The following is a 14,672-nucleotide window of genomic DNA, read 5'->3' on the forward strand; positions in this document are numbered from 1 at the left end:
AAAAAAAAAAAAGAAAAAAAAGAAAAAAATGTCAAATCAAGCAACATATTCGGATATTCACAGACAAATTCCTGATGAGCTCATCAAATATTATGATTATTCATACTTTCAATATATAAAACAAATAAGTAGTAATGTCGTTCGTGCTACTTGGAAAAACACTGATCGTTTTTTCGCTCTGAAACATATTAATAACGATAAACAAACTTTCGAACAAATTATTAGAGAGGTAATATATATATATATATATATATATTTTTAGTTATTTTACTTTGATTAGATAAAAATTAAAAAAAAAGAAATTATATTTTTATACCGTAGTTAAAATTGTATCGGAGTGTTGATTTTCATGAAAATATTTTACGATTTTACGGTATCACGAATGTAGAAATGGGTAATTTGTATCATTTTGATTTATAAATGTATTAAATATATTATTACCTATTCTTACTTTTTATATTTTTATTATTCATTCAGATGTTTATGAAGCAAAAAAATATTCTTTGGTCTTAGAATATGCTAATAGAGGTACATTGAACACTTATTTAAGTGAATATTTTGATGAACTTGATTGGGATGACAAATATAATTTATCATTGCAACTGGCAAGTGCCGTGGAATGTATGCATAATTGCGGTGTTATTCATTGTGATCTGGTATATTATTTATTTATTTATTTATTTTTATCTTATTATAATGATTTTAAATCAATTAACTATTTATTTTATTTCTACTTTTTTAAATATTATATAGCATCCGAATAATATACTTGTACATAAGAATAATATTAAAGTGGCAGATTTTGGGTTATCGAAAAGGATTTCTGAAGAATCAATTAACGCACCAAAAATTATTGGCGCAATACCCTATATAGATCCAAAAATTTTTAATAATCGAATTGATTATATTAATGAAAATCAAAAATATAAATTCAATGAAAAATCTGATGTATATAGTATAGGAGTTCTTATGTGGCAAATTTCTAGTGGATATCAACCATTTAATACAAAAGATTATGATATAGATTTAGCTTTAGGTATAATGAACGGAAAAAGAGAAAAAATCATTCAAGAAACTCCTATCGAATATTCTAATTTATATCAAGGTAATTAATAATTTTTAATTATTATGTTAATAATCATGTTTTTTTTATTAAAAAAAAAAAAATATTAATATTTTTCATCATTTATGTGAAAATAGAATGTTGGAAATTTGAACCAAGTGAACGTCCAAATATACAAAACATTGTATCTATTTTAAAAAAATTAAATTTTTCAATACAACAAAATCCGGGATCAAATAAAAACATCATGAATGATGATTTAATGTTAGAAAAAATTGCGTCAAACCTTAATTTACTCAATTTAATAATTGTTAATGAATCCAAAAGTGGTACTGAAAATAATTCATCAGATACATTAATTCAATTAACGGAATTATCAACAGATATATTTGATTTAGCATCTAATAAAATCAATAATATAATTATCGATGAGTTTATTGCATATTTAATTAAGAAGCATGATAGAGATTTTACTTTTGGAAATATTAAACAACTTATCAATCAACAATTATTAAAATTAAGTCAACCCACGGATAAAATTATAAAGTGGTTATCAAAAAACCAAGACAAGATACAATATATTTGGTTTCTTGGTTTATTATACTATTTTAATATTGGTATAGAGGAGGATTTTAATTTTAAAGCTTTTAACTTGTTTTTAAAGGCGGCGAATGAAAATTTTCCAATTGCGCAAGTTTATCTTGCTAAATGTTATTTTGAAGGATATGGAACTGAAATAGATTATAATTTATCATTTAATTGGTGTAAAAAATCCGTAGAAAATGATAGTATTATTGGAAGGCTTAATTTAGGATATTGTTATAAATTAGGTATTGGAACTGCAATTAATAAAAGGAAAGCAATTCAATTATATGAAACAGCAGCTGATCAAGAAAATAGTAACGCGCAAACTAATCTTGGAATTATATATGAAAAAGGTGAAGGAATTAAAAAGGATTTAAAAGAAGCCATTTATTGGTATAGTAAAGCAGCAGAAAATGGTAACAAAGTTTCACAATATTATTTGGGTAAATGTTTTGAATTAGGGAATGGTATTAAAAAAGATTTGGTTAAAGCTTTTGGATATTATAAGATGTCAGCTGATCAAGAATATTTAAACGCTCAATTTCAGCTTGGATATTTTTATTTTAATGGTATTGGAACTAATATTGATAAAGAAAAGGCATTTAATTTATATAAAATAGCAGCAAAAAAAGGACATAATATAGCACAAAATAATCTTGGATTTTCATATGAAAATGGTGAAGGAACAATAAAAGATTTGAAAAAAGCTATTTATTGGTATAGCAAAGCAGCAGAAAGTGAATATGAAGTGGCACAATATAATTTAGGTAATTGTTATAAATTAGGAATTGGTGTAGAAAAAAATGAAGTTAAAGCTTTCGAATGTTTCAAAAAATCAGCTGATAAAAATTATTTGGATGCTCGATTTAAATTTGGGTATTGTTATGATGAAGGAATTGGAACAGAAATTAATAAAGAATTAGCATTTGAAATATATAAAGTAGCAGCAGAAAAAGAAAATAGTAATGCTCAAATGTTTCTTGGTAATTTATGTAAATATGGTCAAGGAACAAAGAAGGATATAAAACAAGCCATATATTGGTATCGAAAAGCAGCAGAAAATGGAAATAAAATTGCACAATATAATTTAAGTAATTATTGTAAAGGATTTGGGATTGATTTTAATAAAGAAAAAGCTTTTAATCTATATAAAACTATAGTTAAGAAAGTACATAGTATAGCACAAAAACATCTTGAAAGATTGTATAATAATGGCGAAGGAGATAATTTAAAAGATACATTTTATTGGTATGGAAAGGCAGCAGAAGGTGGATGTGAAATAGCACAATGTTATTTAGGTAGTTATTATGAATATATTATAAAAAATAAGGTTAAAGCTTTTAATCTTTATAAAAAATCATCAAAGAAAGAATATTTAGATGCTCAATTCCAACTTGGATATTGTTATGATGTAGGAAATGGAACTGAGGTTAATAAGGAAAAGGCATTCAAATTATATAAGAAACTAGCTGAAAAAGAATATAGCATAGCGCAAAATAATCTTGGAATTTTATATATTAATGGTGAAGGAACTGAAGAAGATTTAGACAAAGCTATTTATTGGCATAATAAAGCGGCAAAAAATGGATGTGATGTGGCAAAATATAATTTAGATATTTATTATGAATTTATTGCAGAAAATGGAACTGTAATAAGTTGATACTTTGTATTATTTATTATTAGCTTACAATATATTCTATTCATTTGTATATTCATAATTCAATAAATTTTGTATAAAATAATTTTAAATATATTATCAATAAATATGTAAAAACTTTATAAAATTTCTTGTAAAATTAAAATTCATCTGTGAATTCATTTGAAAGAAAGAAAGTGTTGATACCAAAATTTATGATAATAAGCCAGTGAACGTGCTACAAGTTAAATACAGTTTAAAATAATTTTATTTCGATTTTATTAGAGTCTTAACTAATAGCTATGTTATTTACTGTAAAATTTGCATTAATTTATGTAAACTTTCTTAATATGCAAAAGTATTATTTTTACGGTAAACTTAATTATTACTTAATGACCTAGACCGTATAAGAATTCAAAATTGATCATGTAATAAATAAAATACTTGCATCATATTTATAACACAAATATTTTCTCTCCTCATCTTTATTAAAAATGTCTCAACTTAAGGTTGATATGTTGATTGCCTTAACGAAATTTTTGAATAAATAGAACATGATAAAGTCAATCACCTTTGGTATGATGTTTAAATTCTATATGATAAATAATATTATTGCTTAATCCTTAGCTTCAAAACTTCTAATGTTTAACTATGCATCATTTTGTATAATTCTATCAATCTGTGAATTTAATTGCGAACTTGAACTAATATTTATGTATTGTGTCACGAAAGTCTCTTTTATAAGAAATTGGATTAGTTATTTATTATTGTTAAGATCAAATGTTACTTTTACCTTTTATATTGGAGAAAGAGATCGTTTAAAAGATCTTTAAGAACTACACTGTTCTTCAAATATTTGTCTTCAATCGTTTTATCGATTATCTTAAATATGTCATAATATACAATTATTTGATATAACATTTAAAAAAAGTTATTTCAAATAGATTAAAAGATTTAATTTCTGTTCAATAAAATTTAAAAAATTTACAAATATTTCTACCTTATTAATGCGATGAATATAGTATAGGCAGTGAATATGCAGTATGTTGATATTTTTTAAGTATCAGTTGCTTAAAATTAATTCAAATTACATATATTACTCAGTCTTAAGATATAGTTTTTCGAGTTTAAGTCAAAAAACTTAGGAAAGAGTTTGCTGATCTTTGTATCGTTTCTTTTAAGTATATGTATATTATTATTGTCATTAAATTTTAAGTTAAAACATAGGTGATAATTTCATGGTATAGTGAGAGTTTACAAAAAATCTTTTTCTTTATTTTGATAAACTTCAAGTATTAATTTTCATAAAAGAAAAAGAAATAGATATTTTATTTAAAGTAATAAATTTTTTTGTATACATTATTTCCTAAACTTAATTGGTAAAATCGGTTTGATAAATATTTACTTTAATAATTTTACAGTCTAATATTTTAATAAGGACGTATTGTATAGATTATGAGGGAAAATCTAATATGTCATCATCATGTTTATGGTAATTGTAAATTAGGTAAATTTTATTATTTTGGAGAAAAAATATACAATATCTCAATAATCGTCTTTAATAACTTTAGTAACTTTCTGAACTAATGAAAGTTGTATCTATATATATTTAATTACATAAGTTTTATTTTCTAAGCGAAGCATTGATTGAATAATTAGGTAGCTCATGATTTTATTTATTGTTTTTTCTAATAGTAGAAGTTAGTCTTACCGGCAAAAGAATAAATTGTAGATTATAAAGTTCAACGAAAAATTCAGAATTTATACATTATTTGGGTTTAACAAGTATAGCTTTTAACTTTATTTTATTAAAACTGATGGAACAGTTTTATTGTTTACATTATTGTAAGAATCATACATTTTTATAAACTATAGGTAAGCATATTAGATTTATGATTTTAGAGTTATTAGTAAGTGCCTGTCTGTTCTTTATAATCTGAGACTAAAATATTTTTTTTAAGATAGTTTTTTTGAACAAATTTTGTTTCATGTTCTACAATATAATTATAAACCTTATAAAATACTAAATGTGTTAATATAATGGCTTACTTTTCAGTTCAAAATAATTGCAATCGGACCATTTCCACAATATCGTTAAATAATTAATATTGTATTGCTAATCTTTTATTTTTTTTTTAAAAAAAAAGAAAATTATCTAAATATTATACATTATTTAAGAATGATTTTAGGAGTGCAAAGTAAAATATTCATTTCTAAAATAAGATTCCCACTTTTCTGGACCTATTCATTAGAGAATATACTGAAATTAGCAAATAAAATTAATAAATTTGCTTAGTTTCTTGAAAGTGCTACATTGGTTTTGAATTTCATATTAGGAACTATATATATAAACATAGGAATATAATAAATACTCTCTTACTAACTTGCCAAAAAATGCTAAACCAAATACTAGCACTGTATAATTTTTAATAAATCAAATTGATATAACAAAGAGGCAACAATTTCATTTATTACTTACGAAGTATAAGTGAATAAATCTTTAGGAGTATCGCGATATAATACTAAAAATTAAATATAGTTTTTCGTTAATAGTTGATCAATATCAATAGGATTATAACTTACTAAATATTATTAGGAAAACATTTCCAATGAAATAACTGTGATTAAATTATATTTAAAGTTAATATATTCAAGGTAAAAAACGTAACGCGTATGAAATTACTTACAGAATTCCTGAATAATATATGTACCTCTGTATAATAGCTTTACAACACAACATTATGTAAAGATACTAAATACGAAATTTCTCTCTCTCTCTTTATTTAGAAATTTGGAAAAAAACATTGCAAGTTTCATACCTGTACCAATACATACAATAAAGCAAAGAATAAAAATAATTTTAGTAATAATAATCGAAGCTTTCATGGTTAAAGTATAATTATGATTCAAATTTGCTTTCCTTTATAAAGTATTTTTCTTTTTTTAGAAATACTATACGGATAAAGAACAATTTTATTTTTATTATTCTACCAAAAGAGAAAATAAAACAATAAATGCATTGGTGTGATGGTATATCGTCATCTGCGTAAATGGAAAATCCAATTGTATTTTGTGATGTATCTCACAAAAAATTATAATAAGATAGAACAATAACTCTTAAAATTGTTTTTGTTTTGCTTCGAGAAAATTAACTACTTAAAATATTTAGTTGACCCAATATAAGCCCATATAAAAAATGAATGACTGGAAAAATGCAGAGAATGTCCGACGGAAAATTGCAATATTCCGGATGTTGAGACATGATTGTGATTTTTCAGAAAATGTCTAGGAGGATTCAGGCCTAGTGTTGAGAAAGTATTTTCTGGACATTTTCAATGACAATTTCTGATATTTTTTTTATAGGGAAGAGTAACCATTTTGGAACCAAAAATACGTTATTATTTTAGCTGAAGAAAAATGTTAAGAAGCTCATGTTTATGTCTCAACATCATTTTTTAATTTGATAATAGTATGGTATATATAAAAAATATTTACAATAAATATTAAACTTTCGATATAATTATATTTAAAACGTATCAAATTATAAATTATATTATTTATAATTACTTTTAAAATTTAAACTGTATTCAAAAAATATTGAATTAAAACATATACGAGATCTTGAAATTAATATTAATCATCTATTGATTTTTTATATATATTTAAGAATATAATAGAATGGCGTCCTGATGAAATTTTAAATTTGTTGACCTACGAATTTTAAATTTTCTTCACTATTGTGGTAAGTTAAGAATTAGCAACTTACTTCTATGATTGTAATTGTACTATATCCTATTAGGGGTCCACAATATTTTTTTAAAAAGTTACTTATTTTTATTTTATTTTATTTGTGTTCCTTTACTTTCGTTGTCTTTTTGTTTATTTTTTTCTGGTACAGTAGAGGTGCGTTTCCAGAGAATTGTTGGCTTACGCACCCGAATCAATATTAAGATTACTACTTTTTTTTGTAGTTTCTTCCATGATCATGTTGTCCTTGAAATTTCTTTAGAAATGAATTGATATCTCCATTCAGCATAGTATAATGAGTTGACAAATCATTTTAAAGATAGATTGACCGATACTGTAATACATGTATGGTACCGGTTAAATTTTCGGTGAATTAGCGTTACAAGTTACTAGAAAGTGCTGTCACGTGATACTATGTTATTATGTTCTGTATATATAAGCATTTATAACAGTTTATTAACTATGGGCAGATATTTGACGATTATTGCAAAGTTTATGTTAATTATATGTTGATAAAGAGATGTTTGTGTCTATTCGTTTAAATATATGCGAATGAAATGTTCCTTACAATTATTTATTATTTATTGCTATTACTAGTAGATTATTACCCATTAAAATATAATTTATTAACTGAAAAAAATGAAATATAAGCTCGCTCAAATTAATTTATAAATCAAATAGGAACAGAAAATACAATCAAGGATGTGTTATAATATCCATTACATTTGCAAACAGTAATTCAAAATGTTTTATTGCAATATGTTACCTAAACGCTTAGTGTGCAATGCTGTTCATTACATAAAGAAATTAAGAATTAATTTCCTTATCAGACTAGTAGTACAGTATTACGTCCCGATGATTATTTAGTCAGCAGCAAAGGGTTATCCAATATATCCAAAAGAAGCTCAAAAAATGGCAAGTAAATAATTTAAAATATGTTAATTTTATTATAATATTAAACATGATTTATTTATTTAGATGATTATAAGATTAATTTTTTCTTTGATTTATATAAACGAGTCAAAAGTATCATAAGATATTTATGAAAACATAGAATTGTAGGATTGAGTCAGTCTGGACAAGTCTCTTGGTCTACACGATAAAAGTTGAGGGATTAGTCCATCACAGTAAAGTTAATTTTACTTTCTGGAACATGTGCATGCATTAAATTTAGTTGTATGTTATTTTATTCTTATCTTACATTATACTTGTGTTATATATATCATTATATCATGCTATAAAAAATTTCTTCCCCAAAATACTTAAAATTAGCGTACTGTATTTTGCTTCAGGTAGTGCTTCGATCCGTTTCTGTCTCATCCGGATGAATCCGGATGAATCCGGATTTTTTTTTTATCCGGATATCCGGATTTTGACCCGGATTTTGATCCGGATGGAAAATATCCGGTTTGAACCGGAATCCGGATGAGTTTTCATATATATTTACTATATTCACGCAATATATCGCCATCCAGTAATCGTAGAAAGACGATTAATGGCTCATTGGAATCGTCGCATCGAGAGCTTTCGAATGGTACTAAAATGAGCTTTCTAGCTTCGATAGATGATGAGATAATTTTAAAATATTTACATGAATAACTCGCCATCTATTGATGCTAGAAAGGTTATTTTGGTACCATTCGAAAGCTCTCTATGAGTGGATTCTAATGATCCATTAATCATTTTTTTACGATCACTGGATAGCGAGTTATTGCGCGAAAACAGTTCTGACTAATTAGAAAAGAACTGTAAAATAGTTTTTTTTTAAATGTAAAATATATTTAAATGTTCTTTATTTTATTAACTTTAAAAATGTAAAGAATACACCTTTTTCAATTCAAATATGCAGATAAAAAAAAATTTTAAAAAATAAAAATTTTTGCTAAATTGTTAGAGTATTTGAAAAAAAAATACAAAATAAAAAAATTAATTATTTACTATTCTTCTCCATAAAGTTTATTAAAAAAGCCCAGATTCTTATTAAATAAAAGCCATAAAGTTCATAAAAAAAGCCTAGATTCTTATTAAATAAAAGCCATAGTGTTTATTTAACAAAGCCACATACTGTATTTTAATACATAAAGTTTAATTAAGTTGTAAAAGTTACAAAGTATAGCTATAAATTCTAAAAATTAAATTGATATTAATATTAATTTAATCCAAATTTCATAAAATATTTGTTAAAATTTTTTGATAATAAATATGTTGGAATGCTATTCGATGTTTATTATATGGATCATCAACTAGTAAAAAAAATTTTATATGTAAATCCAATCCGGATTCCGGTTTCCATCCGGATTATCTGACCCGGATATTAATCCGGATCAATCCGGATAGAATCCGGATTTTTTTTTTGTGTAATCCGGATGACGGTTTTCATCCGGATCGAAGCACTAGCTTCAGGTGTTGATTTGCGTCAGATGTAGATTGACACCTGACGCACGTCACTTGTCTATTATAATTTTTCCAGTCTTAATAATTTTTTATTATTAAATAAATTTATTTATCACATTAAAAAATATGCAATCCTAAAATATAAAATTGATTAGACTCGAATTCATAGAAAACACAATTATTTAGTTATTACAAGATTTTTTAAGTATATAAATTAAATAAGTATAAAACTTTTATAATATGTATAATACATTGTGATGTATTAGTTTATTTATAGAATAAAAAGTGGTTCATTAATAAAAAAAAAGTGTTTACTATGGAAGACTCTATTGTGTATCAAAGTATCAGTTATCAACTGATAAAAATTGACACCTCACCTGAAGCACGATATATATATTTTAAAACTAACATTGCATTTCAATTTTACTTAATTTCAGTAATACATTCTAAAACTGTGTTTTAATTTTTTAATTTTATGTATATTACATAGCATGTTTGCACCACTTAAACATAAAATGAAATTTCAAAAGAAATACTGGTTCCACTAAATAAAATAACAACATTACATTATATATTCATTATGCTCCTATATAATATTGAATATTGATAGCCAATAAAATTAATATCAAAATGGTACTATATCACATGATTATTAACATAAATGAACAAGTTCATGTTTTTAACCAAACAAGTTATTATATATATATTGTATATTAATGTTATTATTTTTTCAACAATCATTATCCATTCACTTAAAATAATTACTATACTGCTTTGTTGTTTTTATAATCCTTATAAGAAATATGTGTGTCATAACATTTATTAAATTGCTTACATTTTTTATAATTTTGTACAAGTATTATGAGTATTTTGATTTTAGATAAGATTTATTTATTTAACAAGTCATAGTGATATTTTATGAAGCAATATAAGTTTTTTTATAAATCAATTGGTTTAAAAAAAGCAAAGATGGGCTTATTATTAGTATGGGCTGTGTGTTTATTAAACAAGTTTTTACAAAATCCAAAAAAAAGTTTAACAAATTAATTTTAAACAAGTATGAGAAGAAAATGTGAAAAGGTTTACCATCTCTGATGCTGGTGTGGCTTTTAATGTAACTTTGCCAAGCCTTTTTTTAATTTTAATTATAACACAGCCCTCTGCAATAATAGTAGTCAAAGCATTTTGCATATAAATACAACTTGTCTAGCTGTTTCACAATTTATTTTTTTTTTTTACCATTTCTTTCTTTCCTTCTCTTGACAAAATATCCATGTTGGATTATATACTACAATCTGATGTTAATTAATAATTTATTAAATTTATTAGCATGTGATTGAATGTCAATCAAATTCATATTCACCTGAATTCAATTAGTAATACAAGAAAAGAAAGAAAATAAAGAATTACCAAGAATTTTGAAAGAAATTAAATTATTAAAAATTTTTGAAAATTATGAGAACCAAATAGACAAGTGTCTACTTGCTTCTATTACTTGAAAATTTATATTATGTAAAGAGAAAAAAAAGCAATGATGAAAATGATAGTGAATTCTGAAATCATTAAAATATTTAAATATTCTTATTTGTATTCTTTACATACTAATTTTAAAATATATCAGAAAATAATCTCTTGTAGATGAATAATATTTAGAAGTGAATAATGTATTATACTAATTCATGCATATATAATGAATAGACCAAGCAGAAGTGATTCCTCTATTTCTTTGAATTATTTACTACAATCTGATGTTAATTAATAATTTATTAAATTTATTAGCATGTGACTGAATGTCAATCAAATTCACATTCATCTGAATAATTCAATTAGTAATACAAAAAATTAAAGAATTAACAAGAATTTTTGAAAGAAATTAAATTATCAAAAATTTTTGAAAATTATGAGAAAGTGAACTAATTAGCTCCGAATTCGCCAAATTTATAACAGATACCAATCAGTACAGCGTGAATCATAACAAAAATAGGAGTCACTTCTAGTGACTACACTAAAGACTGCCAATTTTTTTATTTCTGAGGTGTAATAAAGTACTTCTAAATTTAGAATAGTAACGGCCCCTTGTATAAAATATTTATAAGTGGTTCATTTCAAAGTTAAGATTATAAGAAGTGAACCAAATAGTTGAGTGTTTACTTACTTCTATTACTTGAAAATTCTCGATTTTGAAAAAAATAAAGATAACTTGAAGAAATTTCATGGTATATAACAATCTGTTCCAACTTGATTGCATTTTCTTTAATGTATCATTGTATCCTCATTTAGATTTCGCTGGCCCAGCCATCTAGATTGAATATCTATGATCGCCATGAAATTTTCAATTATATTATTGATCCTAGATGGGAAGTCAAGGAAGAAATGGCAAACAATACTATTGTGTATTATCATTTTATTGAAGCCAGAGCTTTTGATAGCTCAAAAGGAACCCATGTGTTAATTATAAATGGACAAATAAAAGATTATTACATATCATGTATAGAAAAAAAAGTAATGATGAAAATGATAAAATATTGAAAAATTATTCTTATTTTTAGAATGGAAAAAGGTACATGAATTTAAATATACAAATGATCAAGATGATGGCAAAAATATATCAGACCTCTCTTACTCATATTCAAAAATCACTTAATCATAGCAGTTTAATAAAAGTTACAAGCATTTTTTGGAATAATGCTTCAATTGAAGAAAAAACAATTTATAAAAAACTGTTTAAACGTGTGAAGAATTATATTTTCAAAAATAATCTTACCAGAATAGAACAATTACTGGTACATTATGATTATTATTTTTAAAGTAATAGCATTGGTATTTATATTTTTACCTTAATAAATACCATTATAAATTCTTAAAAATTTAGTGAAAGATAATTATTTTAATAATTCTATTAGAGCTGTTGCTGGTAATAATTTTAAAGAAAATTTAATAAAATATTATGATTACTATCTTGGCCTTTTATATATTAATGGAGGACTCTATTCCAGCTAAATTTGAAATTCAAATAGGCAATTTTCCAGATGCACTAATGCTTTTTGTTTCTTGAATTATTTAAATGTGATAGTAGTATGATGTTGATAAAGATTACCCAAAGGGCTTTTGAATTATGTAAAATATCAGCTGAAGAAGGTTGTTATTTAAAAGGAATTACTATTTATAAATATGATGATTATAATTTTCAAAGTAAAAACAGTGGTATCTTAATCTCAGTAAACTAATTACTATTCACTTCTTTTCTTAAAAATTTATATCACATACCACCATAATAAAGAAAATAAAGAAATAATCATTATCAAAATATAGTGGGTAATAAATAAATAATAATGCAAACTCAATAACAGATAACAAAGAAGATGTAATACCTTAATGATGGCCAATACTTGAAAATTTATATCATGTATAGAAAAAAAGTGATAATGAAAATAATGGAAATATTGAAAAATTATTCTCATCTTTAGAATGGATTATTGGAAAAAGGTGCACGAATTTAAATATTCAATTAATTCAAATAATTGAGATATATATCAGGCCTCTCTTACTCATATTAACTAATCATTCAATTAAAACAGTTTAGTAAAATTACAAGCATTTTTTGGAATAATGCTTCTATTGAAGAAAAAACAGTTTATAAAAAACTGTTCTTCTCAAAAATGATCTTACTAGAATAAAACTATTACTGGTACATTATGATTATTTTAAAGTAAAATACCATTATAAAATACTTGAAAATTTAGTGAAAGATGAGTATTAAATCTATACTATTTTTAACATTTTAAAGGAAGAAAATATAAAGATAATTAAGGAAAAAGTAGTTTTAGTTTATATGGAAATTAATTCTGAATCATTGAATACTTAAATATTCTTTTTTTAAACTGCTCACATTATATATATTCCTTTGACTATTCTAACATGCTAATTTTAAAATATATCAGAAAATAATCTCTTGCAGATGAATAATATTTAGAGGTGAATAATGCATTATACTAATTCATGCATATATAAGGAATTAGGAATAGACCAAACAGAAGTGATTTCTCTATTTCTTTGGATTATTTACTACAATCTAGTGTTAATTAATAATTTATTAAATTTCTTAATGCAATCAAATTCACATTCACCTGAATTCAATTAGTAATACAGCAAATTAAAGAATTACCAAGAATTTTTGAAAGAAATTAAATTATATAAAATTTTTGAAAATTATGAGAAAGTGAACTAAATAGATAAGTGATTCACTTCAAAGTTAAGATTATGAGAAAGTGGGCCAAATAGTCTTACTTCTATTACTTGAAAATTTATATCATGCATGGAAAAAAAAGCAATGATGAAAATGATAGTGAATTCTGAATCATTTAAATACTTAAATATTCTTTTTTTAAACCACTCACATTATTTTCCTTCAACAAATATTCTCACATACTAATTTTAATAAATATATCAGAAAATAATCCCTTGTAGATGAATGAATATTTAGAAGTGAATAATGCATTATACTAATTCATGCATATATAAAGAATAGACCAAGTAGAAATGATTTCTTTATTTCTTTGGATTATTTATTACAATCTAGTGTTAATTAATAATTTATTAAATTTATTAACATATGATTGAATACAATCAAAATCAAATTCACATTCACTTGAATTCAATTAGTAATACAGGAAATTAAAAAATTACCAAGAAATTAAATTATCAAAGATTTTTGAAAATTATGAGAAAGTAAACTAGTGTTTCACTTTAAAGTTCTTTGCTGAAACCTCTGATTTAGCAACTTTAACGCTTCTAGCATGTGACTATCACGTGATTATATGGTCGATCGCTAGTGGCATTTTTTTCGTCTAGACTGTCCAGTTTCTACCTCACTACTTTATATTTTCTACATGGAGGTAATATGAAACTTTATTTGTTTTTTAATTGTGAAAAATACGTTTTTAATTTTTGAAAATACAATTATTTTTATTTTTAAAAAACATGTAATTATAGATTCTGTCATTTCACTTCATATCTGTTATATAGAAGCGATAAGTTGTATACAAACCATAATAAGATGCTCGTTATTGGATATCATACAATAGTTATTTTTTTTAAAAAAAAAAAAATTAAGTAACGCATTTTATTATTAATTATTAAAATTTTAATAGATTACATAATTTTTTTTATCAATAATAAATTATTAATTGTATAATTGTAAAATATTGTAATTTAATTATAACATACACAAATAGTACAATATCTTAT

At 23.9% G+C, this 14,672-nt stretch overlaps 1 protein-coding gene across 1 annotated transcript; it reads left to right on the top strand.

Annotated features, from left to right (window-relative positions):
- Window positions 1–3,308, top strand: OCT59_026577 (uncharacterized protein; the record flags this gene model as incomplete). The annotated part of the gene is made up of 4 exons (XM_066143250.1): window positions 1–229; window positions 322–656; window positions 754–1,105; window positions 1,201–3,308. The coding sequence occupies exons 2-4, from the start codon at window positions 624–626 to the stop codon at window positions 3,306–3,308; spliced, it is 2,493 nt and encodes an 830-aa protein (XP_065992786.1). The 5' UTR covers window positions 1–229; window positions 322–623.
- Between the last annotated feature and the right edge of the window lie 11,364 nt (window positions 3,309–14,672).

The sequence above is a fragment of the Rhizophagus irregularis genome, chromosome 6 (genome assembly GCF_026210795.1).
Source record: "Rhizophagus irregularis chromosome 6, complete sequence".
NCBI classification, from domain to species: Eukaryota; Fungi; Glomeromycota; class Glomeromycetes; order Glomerales; family Glomeraceae; genus Rhizophagus; species Rhizophagus irregularis.